At 40.8% G+C, this 16486-nt stretch overlaps 1 protein-coding gene and 1 long non-coding RNA gene across 2 annotated transcripts in view; one reads left to right on the forward strand and one right to left on the reverse strand.

The window, feature by feature from the left end:
- RAP2A (RAP2A, member of RAS oncogene family) overlaps positions 1-9657 on the reverse strand; it is a 35356-nt gene extending 25699 nt beyond the window's left edge. The window contains exon 1 of the mRNA XM_077855149.1: positions 9253-9657. Within this exon, the coding sequence (XP_077711275.1) occupies positions 9253-9566 (314 nt within the window). The 5' untranslated portion in view covers positions 9567-9657. The remainder of the gene's footprint in view (positions 1-9252) is intronic.
- Positions 9658-11045: 1388 nt separating this feature from the next.
- On the forward strand, positions 11046-16245 carry LOC144287805 (uncharacterized). Its single transcript, XR_013355557.1, has 3 exons — positions 11046-11319; positions 12800-12863; positions 14394-16245. It is a non-coding gene; the product is annotated as an uncharacterized LOC144287805 (long non-coding RNA).
- The last annotated feature ends 241 nt before the right edge of the window (positions 16246-16486 follow it).

Genomic DNA, 16486 nt, shown 5'->3' on the forward strand with positions numbered 1-16486 from the left:
TCTCCACCATACACAAAAATCAACTCAAATGGATTAAAGGCTTAAACCATAAGACTAAAAGCCATAAAACTCTCTGCAGAAAATATAACAGGCAAACTCCCTGACACTGACCTTGCAATGATTTCCTGAATGTGACACCAAAGCAAAGGTAACAAAAGCAAAAAATAAACAAGTGGGCTACATAAGACTGAAAAGCACCTACACAGCAAAGGAAAACATCAACAAAATGAAAAAGCAACCTATGAAATGGGAGAAAATCTTTTCAAATACAGATCTGATTAATATCCAAAGTATAAAAAGAACTCCTACAACTCAATAGAAATAAAACAAACAACCCAATTAAAAAAATGGGCAGAGGTTCTGAAAAGACCTTTTCCCCAAGAGAACATACAGATGGCCAACAAATACATGAAATGGTGCTTTAAATCATCAAGGAAATGCATATCAAAACCACAATGAGATATCACCTCACCACCTATTAGAATGGTAATTATCAAAATGGCAAGAAACAATAAGTATTGGCAAGGATGTGGAGAAAAGGAATCCTTGTGCACTGCTGGTGCTAATGTAAACTGGTGTAGCCACCACACAAAAACAGTATGGAGGTTCCTCAAAAAGTTAAAAGTAGAACTACATATGAGCTGGTAATTCTACTTCTGGGTATTTAACCAAAGAAAACAAAATCATTATCTTGAAGAGATATCTGTACCCCTATGTTCACTGAAGCATTATTTACAGTAGCCAAGACATGCAAACAACCTAAGTGTCCACTGATGGATGAACGGATAAAGAAAGTGTGGTATGTCTGTATACACACATATCATCACAGACGCACAGAGTATTTTTCAGCCATAAAAAAGAAGGAAATTCTGCCATTTGAGACAACATGGATAGGTCCTGAAGACATTATGCCAAGTGAAAAAAGTCAGAGAAAGACAAGTACTATATGATCTCACTTACTTGTGAGATCTTAAAAAGCTGAACTCACAGATACAGAGAACAGATTAGTGGTTGACAGGATGTGTGCATGTGTATGTGAGAGAAATGGATGAAGGTAGACAAGTACAGATTTCCAGCTATAACATAAATAAGTCCAGGAGGTTTAATGTATAGCATGGTGTCTATAGTTACAATACTGTAGTGTATATCTGAAACTTGGTAAGAGAAAATTGTAAAAATTGTCATCACACACACACATACAATTGCAACTACGTACTGTCATGGATGTTAACTAATTATAGTGATCATTTTGCAATATATACACACATCAATCATTGTATTTTATGAGGAGTTACACTTCTAAATGTTTTAAGTAAAGGTTTATAATGTTTCTCTTGCATAATTTTACTAAGTGAAAAAACTTAAAAATAATACAAATTATATGTCAATTATATCTCAAACAATTTAAAAAAAACACAAAAATCATATTTTCCCTTAAAATACCAATTTTGATATTTTCAAACCTTAAACATATAAAGAAAATAAAAAATGTAACAAAGTGGAAACAATTTATCCAATTCTGACAGTGAATACATTTGCGCATTCTGAGTAAAAAGAGTGTATACTTTACAAGTGTACTTAATTTACACACTATAATCTATTTAAATAGCTTATTCAGATAGAGTTTTCAGCAATGTGCAATATTTTCCACATTAAGTAACAAAATGCATCAGATCTTAAAGACTTTCCATGCTGCTTTGTTACTGGACTTACCAAACCATGACTTCAATACAATGTGTTGATGATGCTTGATTCAGATACCCAATAATTTTATTTTGACTCACAGGCTGAAAAAAAATTTTTTTTTCAGTTGTGACCTTTAATTTAAACTGAGCTGTATTAAAAATCAGGCTAATGTAGTTGTTTTATTACGGTTTTCCTATCAGAACGAAAGGTGAAACAGTTGGCATATTGGGCCCAATGGTTCCAAAGGGGTTTCAATCTTTTAGAAGTATAGAGTTAAATCTAGTGAAATAGTATTTAGTATATACCATGTTAAAATCTTCACAACTAGAGTTATTCTATTTTTAGATATTTTGATAACCTTTAACTTTACAAACATATTTACATTTTACTTATATACTTTTTGAAATGCAGATGTCTAAAATCATAGCATTACCATTATTGGTATTATTCTACCAAAGGGCACAGTTTGATATGGTAAAGCATAAAGGTATGCTTAAGAAACTTAACTTTTCTCTGTCAGGCTGAGAATAATTTTTAATATAATGAACCACAACTGTGAAAGTAACAAATATAGGATGTATTTCTGCATACTGTTAAAATTTCACAACGCATTTCCTACAGAAATAATATCTCTACATTTATACTTTTGAAACTATTCTGTCTCCAAGTTTTATCTCATGTTAGAGTCTACTCCTATCCAAACTCAAATATTTTTCCAAAAAATGTATAGTACTTACAATTCTTTTTACTACTATAGGCCAGAAAAATATAAGTATACAAGAAAATAGTAAGTAAGAATAGGGAGAAACAGATAACAAGGAAAAAGTGAAAACAGAAGCAAAAAAAAACAAAAAACAAAAAACAAAAAAACAAACCTAGAGTGGAATCACACCTCCTTCCCCAGGGGCTTAGGTTTGAAGGCAATGGCTAAGAAAGAAACTGTGTTAAAAATTATCCTTGATTTAAAAAAAAAAAAAAAAACCAAAAAAAAAAAACCTCATGAATTAAGTATGGTGTACATGTTTTTTTTTTTTTTTTTTGGTGTACATGCTTTTATGTAAAGTTCATTACTTAGAAATACATATAAATGTGTAATTATGCATTATAGTGTGGCACATATAATTTCCTGGTAGAATACACAGAAAACACTCAAATGTATCACTAACTGGAAAACCTTAGCAAATAAAAGGATTCCAACTTTGTTGGGTCTTCCTGTTGGTTGAGTCATCTAGAGACATTTTATCAGTTCCCTCCCCCTCCTCCTAAGTGTTTATCTAGTCAGGAACTGACCCTACTTTTTCCTAAAGGAAAGTCGACATCATCCACTTGCCTGGCAACCGGAGTATTTCTCATTTGATGGTCAGTGGGTCACCTTCAAATCACCCATTTGTTCCTGTGGGAGAACTTCTACCCATATGCAGGGAGAGGTGGTTTGTCTGTGCGCACTAGGGTTGGTTGGCTATTTAAATTACTTTGGCCCCCTCTCCCTTAAAAAAAAAAAAAAAAAAAGTTGTAATCATGATCCCTTGGATTATTGATTTCATTGACAAAATTATAACCAAATCTTCACTAGACAAGATTTGCAAGTCACAGGTTGCTCATTCTCTAAGGCTCATATTAAAACCCACCTCTTCCATCATGGAGCCAACTACAGACAAGTATCAACAGAATATTGGGGTCAAAGGGAGATCATCTGCTCCCTCTGCAAAGTGAACTTCAGCCTTCTGATCCTGAGATGGCCAAGAGAGAACTACAATATTGTAATGTTCTGATTTTATAACGCAGCAAAAACAAGTTTCCCCCTCAGGAAGATAACACTTGGGGCTATAAGAAGTGACTCATGGCTTCTATGCTCTGCACCTTGGAGGTCCAGCTTTCAATTACAATTTTGGTTACTGGAAGTATCAAACTGAGGAAGGAGATATTTGTGGAGGAAGGAAGGGTGGAAGACTCTAGAAATTTCACTTACTTGGGACAATATTTGATGTATTCCCTGGTTTCGGCTCCATAGCACCAATATGTCGTGGGTCAAGATCTATGAGTGGCAATTGGCCACTTGCCTCTATTTTAGAGGTTTTTATGGCTACTTATTGTGAGGAGAAAAAGTACAAATGATCAGTTGGGTCACTTAAAAGTGATCATTTAAATAATATGGAAATAATGGTAATAAAAGTAAAAAAAAAAAGTTACTAATTTGCTTTGGGGAGTGCAAATCAACCACCTCTTCTTCTTGTTCTCTTTTTCCAATCTTAAAATGCTCCACACCTTCTAGGCTATAGTAACATGTGAAGCCTCCTCTATATTTCTTACAACTCCCAATTTCTATCCTTGGCCATATTCCTTTACAATTTCTATTTTTCAATTCTCTCTCTACATATTCTACCCAGGAGGTCTCATCTACTCTCCACATCTGAACCACAGGGATGATCCTGAGTCTCTATATTCACTCGTGAAGTCACCTTTCAGGCTTTATTCAAATATTCTAATTACATCTACTGGATGATCACCATCCCCAACTTTTGTTCCCCAGCTATTCCCCCATAATCCCGCTCACTCATGTTTCAAGCGTCCAGGTTACCTTGGACCCTTCCCCCGCCCTCTCCAACTAAATTTACTTCATTCTTTACAATATTATTCACATCCATTTTTTCCTTTCTGTTTCTACAAACACCATGCTAATTCAGATAATTTAGAAACTAGATTATCACAATATCGTGTGATTATTCCCCCTAACTCTGGTCTATTGCCACTAAACCGTCTATCAGATCACCTCCATGTTACCACTTCTATACCACTTTTGCTCTTGGTCCTTCACTACAAAACCAAGTCCAAAGTCTTTTAACCTTCTGGAACTTAGCTTTACATTTCTGAGCCTTACCTCCCTCCTTTCACACTTCTCTATGATTTCCTTGTTTAGCCAATCTGGTCTATTTAATGGTCAACAAACATACTTTATGAGTTTCCCATGCCACTTCCCTCATCTGAAGACTTTACGCTCCTGATGCTTCAAGATTCTTATGAAACTTCACCCATTTCCTTATCACCCCAACTAAATACAAGTACTGTGGCAGAATGTGAGAGCTGAACAGAGGTCATCTACTCCATGTACAAAATGGATTTTGAAGAATTATCTCCCCCATCTATAAAATTCAAATGTTTGGGGAAACTGAGGCCAGGGGCAACTAGTGTTCTTTTCAAACACTAGTCTTCTTTCAACACATTTTTCATGAGTGTTTCCTCTGTGCCAGGAGCTGTGCTAGCCACACAGGACTACAGTTTAATGAGAAAGACCAATGACATGTCTATTGTCCCACAGATAGTTAAACATAGGTTAGTACCTCAAGAGTGAAGTACAGGGTGCCACTAATGTCTGAAGTATGCATGGTTCAGGGAAGGGGTGAGGCATGACATTAATCTAGTGTGGGAAGACAGGAAGGAGTTAGTTCAGCTTGGGAGAGGAAGAAGGTTTACATGAGGAGGAAATCTTTTAAGTAGGGGTGAAAGTGAGTAGTAATTAACTGCAACATTGCTACGTGTAAAAGGAAAGCAAAGAACAAAAAGTGAGGGGGTGCTGGAATCTAAGGGATGAAGAAGATTGCAAAAGGTGAGGCAGGAAAAGCAGAGATGGGCAGGAGCATGTGTGCCTCGGAAGGTCATATGGAAGATTTCTGGGCTTTATTCTAAGAACAACAGGCCTTGGATGACATGTTCCAAGATACTTTAAGTCAGGACCATAGCTTACCCTGGGAGGAATGGGAGAAACAATTATGAAATCAGAAAAAAAAAATCTAGTTTTATTTTAGTCGAAACACATTCTGTATCCCTATCACACTTTCCTGAGTGTGTTCTCATCTGATGTCAGTTGAAAAATGAAAGCATATGAATTTATAAGTATAGCCAGTTTTAGTTGGCCCACTTGGCTTAGACAGGAGGTAGTGTATGTATATGAATGCCCCTGCACCTGTAAATACTTAAGGCACTATGGGCTTGTTCTATATTTTCTAAAAGCACAACATTCCATATAAGAACAGTCCAATAAAAAGTTCCATTTCACTGTCTGGCCATGCATTGGTGCTATACTTGAAGTTAAATCTTCAGTTTCCTCTCCTTTCCCATAAGACTCTTAATAAGGGAAAATATTTTGAGAATATACTAGCAAAATTTTTCCAAGGGTGGTTTTAACCCCTGCTGCTTTTTATTCTCATCTTGGGTACATCAAGTAATGAATTTCAAAAAGCAATCATGAGTTTATTACCTTTAAAATTATGTTTATATCAAGGATAAAATTTAAAGAAGGTAGGGTGATAAGGTTATTAATAAAACAGCTGGAATTTTAGAGGAATTTCTGTGTTCAAGGTATTGTGTTGGACATCTTGCAATAAATTATCTCAATCTTAATAAAGACTTTGAAAGGTGCATCTGTTTTATAGACAAGAAAACTGAGGCATATTATTTCCCTATGATATATACACCTTAGACCCAAACTATCCAATATGGTAGCCTGCAGCCACATATGCCTTCTGAGCGCTTGAAATATGGCTAGTCTGAATTGTGCTGTGCTATGAGTGTAAATTACACTTCAGACTTTGAAAATTTAATTAGAAAGTAGTAAGATATCTCAATTTTTGAATATTTGTTACTTGTTAAAATGACAATATTTTATACAGTGCATTAAATAAAATGCATTAACTTTATCTGCTATAATTTAAAAAAATAAGCTACTAGAAATTTTTTAATTAAATGTGTGGCTCACATTACACTTGTATTGAACAATGCCACCCTAGACCAAAAGCTGGATTTTGAATTTGCCAGTTAATAAGTTCAAAGCCTGGTATAGAAGAAGAGTTCATGGATTGTTACAGATCTTGGTTTAAATCCTTCCATCAGTGACTAGTCTTGGATAAAATACCAAATCTCCCAGCACTTCACTTCTGTTGTTAGCATTATAGCATTATTAATATCCCCAAACAACTGTTCTAATAGGTAAAGCAGCTAGTGGGCAGAGGGAGGGAACAATTAGTGAATACTTCCAATAGCAACTGGTTAATTTAAAAGTTGATTCCCAAAAAGAGTAGAAAATTCACTTATATGAAAGACATGTTTTATTCTCAGTAAGTGGGAGGAATTAAATAACCAGCACATTGAATACCTGCTTTAGCACGATACATGGGATATATGCATTATATATTGTAGTGTAATACACGTAATATACACAGATCCTTTCTATGCTAAAGTTATTTAGGATATGTTATAGGCTGGGAGGCCAGACGACAAGTTAGAGTGAGGTATAAAATGTCAGACACAGAAGGGCCCAAGGGGTCCTTATGGGTACAACAGATAAATTCCAGTGAAAAGAGTTTATGAACTCTGCCTCAGTGGATCCATGGTCTTTTTACGTCAAGAACTGAAGACTAGTTAGTAAAATGACATCTGGGCAAGTAGAATTTTACTTTTTTTTTCTCTCTGGGTAGTAGTGCAAACAAATAAATAGTTCTAACCTATCAAGTTTAGACTAGCCCACTATCAGTAATCTCTGCTGAATCATAAGAAACTACAAAATCATGTGGACTAAACTATCTGAGGATATTTTGCCATATTCTGTCCCGTAGGCTTTTGTCAGGAAGTTTGCCCTTTTTATGTGACTTTATGAATGTTTGAATTACATGTATACATTTAAATGTAAAGTATGGAGCAGTTGGGGCATTTACTTTATTATTTGATGTATGTATATGGTTTAAGATTGACATGTGACAATGTATTAGTCTGCCTTATCCTGTACTGGTTTGTTTTGTTATTGTTGTTTTAGAAGTATGAGGTGGCCCACGTTAATTAAGGATTTCAGTCACTTCAAGTGACCCTTAAGTACACATTTATTAAATGTAGCACCAAAACTGTTCATTTGTTATCTACAGCAATTAACTTTATGAAAATGAGGCTGGAGATGTAAAAAGCTATCAGATTTATAGATCTTAGAACAGCAATGGAGATCATGAAAATATTCACTTTAGTCTGAAATTTAACAGAAGAAATAATACAAAATTTTAGTTTAGCTATTAAAGCGCATGTGCAATAAGTTAAAGGGGGATGGGGACAGGGCCTCTCCCTTGATCTCACACACTGCATTAAAAATCCACCTCTTGGGCAGCCCAGGTAGGCTCAGCAGTGCTGCCTTCAGCCCAGGGCCTGATCCTGGAGACCTGTGATTGAGTCCCACCTCGGGCTCTCTGCAGGGAGCCTGCTTCTCCCTCTGCCTGTGTCTCTGCATCTCTATTTCTCTTGTGAATAAATAAAATCTTTAAAAAAAAAAAAATCCACCTCTTGTGGTGGATTTTTGAGTACCCACTGAGTACATGTGAGTTGGTCTTTGCTTTTTCAAAATTTCTAATTGACTTACAATGTAATTGTGTCTACAGTACATTTACAACTATCTTTCAGGAAATGTCTTCAAATTTAGGGCTAAAGCTAGAATTCGGTAGGAAAAAAAATCACACTAGATCAAAATTATTAATGATCAGCTAATAATAAGAATCACACAGAACAATAATGTGTAACTAATGATTAGAAAAATTTGCTAAAACTTCGAACTAAGATATTATTACACTTCTGATGTTTGAAATTATAGAAAAATATATGCTCAGTTAATATAAAAACAATGATTTTAAACCATTTAAGCTACCAGCACTACTTTCAAAATGCACACTGTAAAAAAAAAAAAAAAAAAAAAAGAGTTCTTACCAGGAAAGAACTTATTTGCATTAACTTTAAATTAGCTAATACATGAGAGTTACACCTTTGAAGATACTTGTTTTGCTTCCAGGAATGCTTTTTTCCCCCCTTCCTTTTCCTTCTGTTTTTGAGGGGGTTAAGGCAGTTGGATTAAAAAAAAAAAAAAAAGTTAAGCCGCATTCTTCATGTGAAGGGCATGTTTGTACTCCTATATGCTAATAACTCTCCATCTCCCTGAACTGTTACGATGTCTTCGAATAATTTAATGAAGTCTTTTAAAGTTGGGCCTTAATTGCACAGTTCATTTCTGTAAAACGCCTCAGCGCCACTCAATCTTTTAAGAGAGCAGAAAGGTCTCTCTCCTCTGGACTTGACATTTTTACCATATACGTGGGAGCGATTTTCGCTGTCAAACATCGCCTAGGTAGGTTTTGTGTTGTTGTGGTTCAATCCGGAAATGTCTCCACTGTGCACAGCTCCCCTCTTCCCAACACAAGCCTACCCAACCCTTTCCCCCACTTCAAGTTCTCAACTTTGTTTCCTTGGGGTTCTGCACAAGTGCTACTAATAATATCCACGAGACAAAGAGCTGTGTGTGCGCCGTGGGTGCACGGGATGCCCAATTTGAGTTGTGGAACAAAGCACTCAAATTTGAGATTCAAGATGATGGTGGTGGTGGTGGTGGTGATGCTGCCAAAGGAAGAAACACCGACTCCCCGGCCAGCCAGCTCCCCCCGCCCACGGCCGCCCCGAGCCCGGGACGCCAAGCCCCCCGCCCGGCCCCGGCCCGGCCCCGGCCCCGGCCCCGGCCCCGGCCCCCGCCCGGCCCCGGCCTCTCACCGCTTCACTCGGATGATCTGGTCCCGCATGGGTTTGATGTCCTGGAAGCTCTGCTGGTTGACGAGGCTGTAGACGAGGATGAAGCCCTGGCCGTTCTTGATGTACAGGTCCCGCATGGACGCGAACTGCTCGGTGCCCGCCGTGTCCAGGATCTCCAGCACCGACGGCGACGAGTCCACCTCGATCTCCTTGCGGTAGAAGTCCTCGATGGTGGGGTCGTATTTCTCGATGAAGGTGCCGGTCACGAACTGCACGGTCAGGGCGGATTTGCCGACCCCGCCCGAGCCCAGCACCACCACTTTGTACTCGCGCATCGTCCCTCCGCGGCCGCCGCCGCCGCCGCCGCCCGCGACATAGACCTACGCCCGCCGCGCTGCGCCCCCGGACCCTGCGCCGGCGGCCGGCCCCGCCGCCTCCCGCGGCCGCCCTCACCCCACGGCCGCCGCGGCCCCCCGGGCGCCGGCGGAGCGAGCAGCAGCCCTGGGCATGGGCCGAGCCGGGCGGCAACGCGGCCCGCGGGCTCCGGCAGGCACTGAGCACGAGCAGCGAGCGGGAGGAGCGGGAGGAGCGGGAGGAGCGGGAGGAGCCGGAGCCGCCCGAGCCGCCCGAGCCGCGGGCCCGCAGTGCCGCCCGCCCGCCCCGCCCCTCGCGCCTCCACGCCCAGCTCCCCGCCCGCCGCCGCCGCCGCCGCCGCTTCCTCGGCGGCCGGAGCGCGCGCCCGAGCGGGAGCCGCAGCGCTGCCGGGGGCGGGGCCCGGCGGCAGGGGGCGGGGCCCGGCGGCAGGGGGCGGGGCCTCTCGCCGCGCAGCTCCGCCCCCGCCCCGTCGCCTAGGCGACCGGCCGCGCGCGCTCCCGGGAGCCTGCGCCGTGCGGAAGCCTCGGCCCGCGCTTAGGTAAACAACCTCCCCCGCCACCCCGCCCCACCCCACCCGCGCGCCCCGTCCAACCCCGGGGCCTGCGCACTGAGCATGCGCGGGTCGGCGGCCGCGGCCGGAGCCGGGAGCCTGGTCGGCTCGAGACTCCCACGCTCGGCTTTTGAGGGGAGGCGAGATGTGAGTGGGGCCAGAGCTAAGTCTGCAGGCGCCTGCAGCGGGAGGCGGAGAGTAAAGAGAAGAAACGGGCACGGTCCAAAGCGAGGTCTGGACAGCACCCGGTCTCTCTCAGTTCTCCTGAGAGCTTTGGCTTTATTTTGCATAAACGAAGCGAGCAGCTTTTCTTAAGGGGACGAGCACAAACACAACGAAGTGAAGCTCGGTCTTAAGCGTCAGGACCCCGAGGGACGCACAGTGGCGGCAGGGCCCCTCCTCCGGCCCCCTGCCCAGGGCGGCGCAGGCGAGTCCGCGGACGCCAGGCCCACGCCCGGGGACGGCGCCGGGGGTCCCGCCCACCGCCCCCAGCCCCGCCCCGCCCCGCCCCGCTCCGGCGCCGGCCTGGTGTCGAGCTCTTCCCACGCCCTCTCAGCTGCGGGCGCCTGGAAAACCGGGAGAGCGGAGCTCCAAGCCGCGACAGAACGCCCAGGGCCACCTCATAGCAACAGCTAGCGGGGGCACCTAGCCGGAAGCTGGGAGGCCTTCCAACCAACCGGATCACGGTTCTGTAACCCATGGTACCATTCTCGGCCAATGGAGGGCCGCTTCATACCACGTGATCCCCGCCCATCAGCCAATGGGGAAAGCTCTAGTCGCGGGATCCACCGACTCGCCTCCCCTTGCGTGGCCCGGCTGGGCGTTTGCCCCTGCGCACGCTCTGCCAACCAATCGCAGGTGAGCTGACGAATGACGAGGTTTCGATGCGAGCCAATCAGGACTCGCGATTTCCTGGCCACCTCGGGCTCGGTGGTATGGAGACAGGGCAGCTAGTGGGGTCCGGGAGGGGCCGGAGCTGGAGGGGCCGGTCGCGGTGCCCTGTGCTGGCAAGGAGCAAGGTGTTTTGCAGGCGAGAGTGATGAATTCTGCGTTTAACGACGTCTCCTTGGCATGCTACCTAAACGATGGGCATGGAAGTGGTGCTGAGGGATGTGGGCGGAATCGTGGCATGAATCGAGAAAGCAGGGACTTTTGTCTTTAGGGTGAGAAATTTTCCGGTACTTAAGGAGACCTACTGCAGCAGTTGGCACGGGTCTTCCAGGCGTGCCTCCTTCCTGAGACACTTTTTTTTTTTTTTTTTTTAACTAGTTTTTAAACTTACCGTTCGGTCTCTAGTATCGTGTGTTACACAGTCTCATAGCCACAACGTTAAATTTAGGAGAAGTTAGATTTCCAAGTACCCCTGGATTGTCTTTTGTAATAAATGGTTATTGGATTCACTTAAACTGTGTCCTTCGCAGACTAGTCTACACCCAGCTGTTACTAAAGCACATTTCTTGGGAATAATAAGTTTCTGCAGTTCCAGCGTTTGATCGTATACCTCTTGGCCCTTTCTCTTCCCCGCAAGGACATCTTGTAGAGAGGTTTTTGGTCTGGGTTCCTCGAAAAACCAGGTGTTTCTTTACCATCTTCCCTGTCAGTTATCAAACTACTACAAAGGTGTGCTTAGATTCAGCAGTGTTCTGTTGCTCTGTTAGTCCATTCATTATATTAGAACGGAGAACTTTTATTTGCACTATCTTGCTATAGTATAGCACATACCAAGTTTTTGCTTAAAATGATTGAGGGCAAGTGTCATGTCAAAATGTGTAATAAATATAACTCAGTCTTTGTTTCTTAATTAAATTGTTCAAGTATGAGTGGTTAATATCTGAGCCTCTGGAATCAGCAGTGAAGGCAGATTGCAAAAATAATATATATATATAGGGGGATCTCTGGGTGGCGCAGCGGTTTGGCGCCTGCCTTTGGCCCAGGGCGCGATCCTGGAGACCCGGGATCGAATCCCACGTCGGGCTCCCGGTGCATGGAGCCTGCTTCTCCCTCTGCCTGTGTCTCTGCCCCTCTCTCTCTCTCTCTGTGACTATCATGAATAAATAAAAATTAAAAAAAAGAAAGAAAAAAATATATAGATATAGCTCTATATCTATAGATATATATGTATATGAATCAGAGGAATGTTTTAAGATCATGGAAACCGTAGAAGGTCTCATCTCTGATTCTAAATTAGTAATGTGAAAAAGTGAATTAAAATTAAAGGAGCTCAAAAAAAAATTAAAGGAGCTCACATGGATTCATTGTATCTGAGCTTTTTTCACAGGGATATTTCAAGAAGATGTAGGTGAGTGCAGTGTTCACCTAGCCTTTTACAAGTCTCATATTTTGTGTGAAACTTGCATGCTAATTTAGTTTTGAAGAGTCACACTTCTTTTCAGAAGAAAAGAAAAACTGTCTCTTTAAAATCCAAATTGTGCATAATGGTGGTAAATTCCTAGGCTTTTTGAGAAGCATCAAGCCTTCTCTCTTTGTATAGGTCATTAAGACCTGTGTAGTACCTTGCATTACAGTGGAGCTGAAAAATCCTTTATTTTGCAAGCAAATAAAGGTCTAGTGGCTTTTGTTTTTGAAATTTGCTTTGGGATTGTGAGTCCAGGATGTAACCTTAAGCAACTTTTCATTTCCTAGGTCCTCAGAAGTTGAGAAGCTCTGGATTGCCTCGCATCTGATAGAAGTTGTCACAAAAAAATTAGTGAGTAGGCTCTCTGGTCACTGCACTTAGCATAATAAAGAGTAGGAGAGCTTTATGACATTTATCAGGCTGCTTTCCCTGACCTTTCATTACTGCTGGCTTTTCTTGATAAGGAGAAGTGTACAGTCTGCAGCCCTTAGGGTAGGTGCACCTCTATATATTTCCTCATCTTGATATTCGATATTCATTCTTGATGAATTCATATTCATTTGATATTCATTCTCCATGTTCATTCTCAATGTAGCCATAAGGGTAAATTCTTAGCCACTAATAAGCAAAAGAAACATGATAAGTAGGGCATATCTTCTTTCCTATTCTGTCTTACATGATGGCACTTACCTAATTTGAGGCTATATATGAAATGCTGGTTGAAGGAGTAGCTGCCATAAGAAAGGATGTCAGAACGTGTAGAGAGAATTTTGAAGATTTGGTTGGGAGATGGGTGTCTGTCTCCTGATTCCTTAATCATGTTCATTTTTATGCCAGCATGAACTATCTATCCAGAGAGTGATTTTAGAAATACAAACTTATGTCTCCATTCATTTGTTTGTGGAAGAGACAAAATAAAAGCGAGATAAAATGAAATTGAATTTTCACCAAGAGCTGTAAATCTGTATGATGGTGAAAAGTTAATGCTGCATGCTGACACTTTAGGGTCTCATTACCTTCAGAAGGGCATTACTGGAAGAAAAAAAAAAAAAAAAAGAAAAACTTCATTTCTTCTCTCCACACTATATCTGAGAGGTATCTCACCTATGCCCAGATACCCTCAACTGTCACACTTGTGTTACCATGGAAACCCAGCTCCTTCTTTGCTTCTGTGAAAGATGTTGGAAAAGGTGGGATGAAGTGGGAAATGCACTGTGTTAGGGGACTTTCTGACTACAGCAAGAAGCAAGTATGCAAAGAATTTAATATAAACAAGTTAGAAGAGGATGTTTGTAATATTAGCAGTGCTTCCTGTCCATAAAACCCTGATTCCTATTGCTTCCTGTTACAGCCTATGTATGTGTGATTAACCGATAAAGGGGAAGGGCAAGTCAAGTATATTTAGTACCTATGAAATGCTGCTGGCAATTATAAAAAGAGCAGAAGACATTTTCTTGACCTCTGAGGCTCCTGATACCATTGAGAAATGAAAGTATATATAAACAATGGAAAGGAACAAAATAAACTTGTTTCTTTTTTGAAAATGTGGTAGGTCTCAGCACTTTTGAAAAGAAAAAGAATGCAGAAATTAAGTGAGTATATAAATAAGTCAAAGAAAGAAACCTTTTGGTTGAGAAAGTAAGTGTTACTGAGGGAAAAGGCTTAATGATTAAGATACAGGAGCAAGAAAGAAAGAAAGCCCGAAGAATCTTAAAAGCTTGAATGTTCAGAGGAAAATAGAGCTCTAGTGTGGTTGATTTCACATGGCCGAAGAGTAAACACTGTCGCATCACCAGCAGTTTCCTTTTATTTTGGCTGAAAACTATGTGATAGATCAAGATTGATCACTAATGGCAGTCCTTTTCCTCTCTGCCCTGTAAGTCCAGCAGGAGGCACATGACTCAGTTCTCATCACTGGAATGGGAAGAGGAAGCCATTGGGACTGGGGATTCCTGGGATTCTGACAATGAGTAGATCTCATTGTTTTGGTGTCACTCCCTCCTGCTCTGCAAATTGACATAAGAGAATGTGGCCACCATCTTTGGGCTGTGATGCCTTATGGCTGAGGTTGCAAACCAGTGAGTTTCAGATGGCCAAGAAGGATGGGAAGAATCCAGGTCCTGGAAAACACCGTGGAACTGTCATGCCAATACTGGAAATGCCTACCTTTGGACTACTAAGTAAACAGCTAGCCTTTGGTTTAAGTCTGTTAGTTTAAGTCTGTTAGGTTTTCTGTGTCTTGGAGTCAAATACATCCCAACTATGATAGAAAGTGTGAAGTATTTGATACAAAGTCGGCGAGCATTTGTGATATTCTGATGGGTATCCTACTGAATATCCCGAGTGGCATTTCAAAGACATTACGGTATTAATTGAGCACTTACTACGTATATTATTCTAAGCTCTGGGGATACAAAAATAGTTTGCCAAAAGAGCTTGTAGTTATAGACATCATAAATAGAAGAGACTAACATTAAACAACTGATTGCTCATTTACATTTTATAATAATCACTTATTCAAGCTAACAAGAAAAAATTAGAGATTTCAAGGATGAAATAATAATATAAGTAATAAAATACTATAAAATATATAACCACATAACTGAATAAAATTATAAAAGCAAATATTTTCAAGGACATGATAATTTTGTATATAGTTTATACATGAATTCTTAGAGGTTAAGAGAAACAAACAAGTAGGTTTATTTTTATTTTTAAGATTTTATTTATTCATGAGAGACACTCAGAGAGAGGCAGAGACACAGGCAGAGGGAGAAGCAGGTTCCCTGCAGGAAGCCTGATGTGGGACTCCATCGCAGGACCCCAGGATCATGAACTGAGCCAAAGGCAGATGCTCAACCACTGAGCCACCAAGGTACCCCTGAAGTGGGTTTAATAAAGGAAAGCTGTCTGAAGGAAATTAATATGGAACCAGGTTTTGACGGAAGTAGCCAAAGAATAGACTACAATGGGGCAGGCTGGAACACTCTATGTGAAAGGAACTGAGAGCAAAAGGAAGGAAGCAGGAACGAAGTAGCAGTGAAATATGGAAAATACAGATTCACTCGATTCTTTAATTCTCTACAGCAATGCCATTCTAGGGACAACCATCAGGGGAAAAAAAAAATCAGAGACTAGAAGTCCTAATGCAAAATTACAAAAGATATAGAAATAGTACAGAAGAAAATAATACAGAAGAAAAAGTAGAAAGAGTAACAAGGGTACATTTGAAGAAGTTAGGGTATTATTTGAAATGATGAATAATTTATAATGTGGGCATCATGAAAGAATTGTCATAAGGAGTAATTATGGACTTGAGGGCATCAAGAAGGTGGAACTCAAACTTCCACAAGCAGAAATAGAAAGAAAAATGAGGGGGTAGCAAAAAATGAAGACAGGCAGCAAAACAGTTTTTGCTTATGGTTATTTTTCCATGGTAGCTGTTACTGACATGCATTATGTAAAAATGAATGGAATTTGATTGAAAAGAAAATTTTCAGTAGACCAGTAATATATAAAGATAGTCTTTTAGGTAAATAATGTAATTTAGAATGTTTTTCCTAGAATGCCTTTTTGTACCTTGCCATAGAAAAGTCTTTTCAGTGAGGAAGCTGTAAGGAATAATATGTTACAGATTAGTGATGCATTTTGGAAATTAAAAAAAAAAAACCATAGATGTGCCAAATGTAATCATATAGCAACAAATAATAAATACTTAAAACAAAAATCAGAAGTTTGTCAGATTTTATGTGGTTTCTGCTCAAATACGGTTTTAGTGTTTTTCTAATGCTATTTTCTGTACAAATATAAGAATATTTCTAAAAAATTAGGCTACAGTAAACATATGAACATATTTTGATATCGTTTACAATAATGTAATTAATATTTATTGTGCTTTGCCATTTCCAGAGCCCTTTTCTACATGTCCAAGAAGTTTGTAGTTTTTTAATAACAAAAAATACGCAAATTATTAG

Source organism: Canis aureus, chromosome 17 (genome assembly GCF_053574225.1).
Source record: "Canis aureus isolate CA01 chromosome 17, VMU_Caureus_v.1.0, whole genome shotgun sequence".
Taxonomy (NCBI): Eukaryota; Metazoa; Chordata; class Mammalia; order Carnivora; family Canidae; genus Canis; species Canis aureus.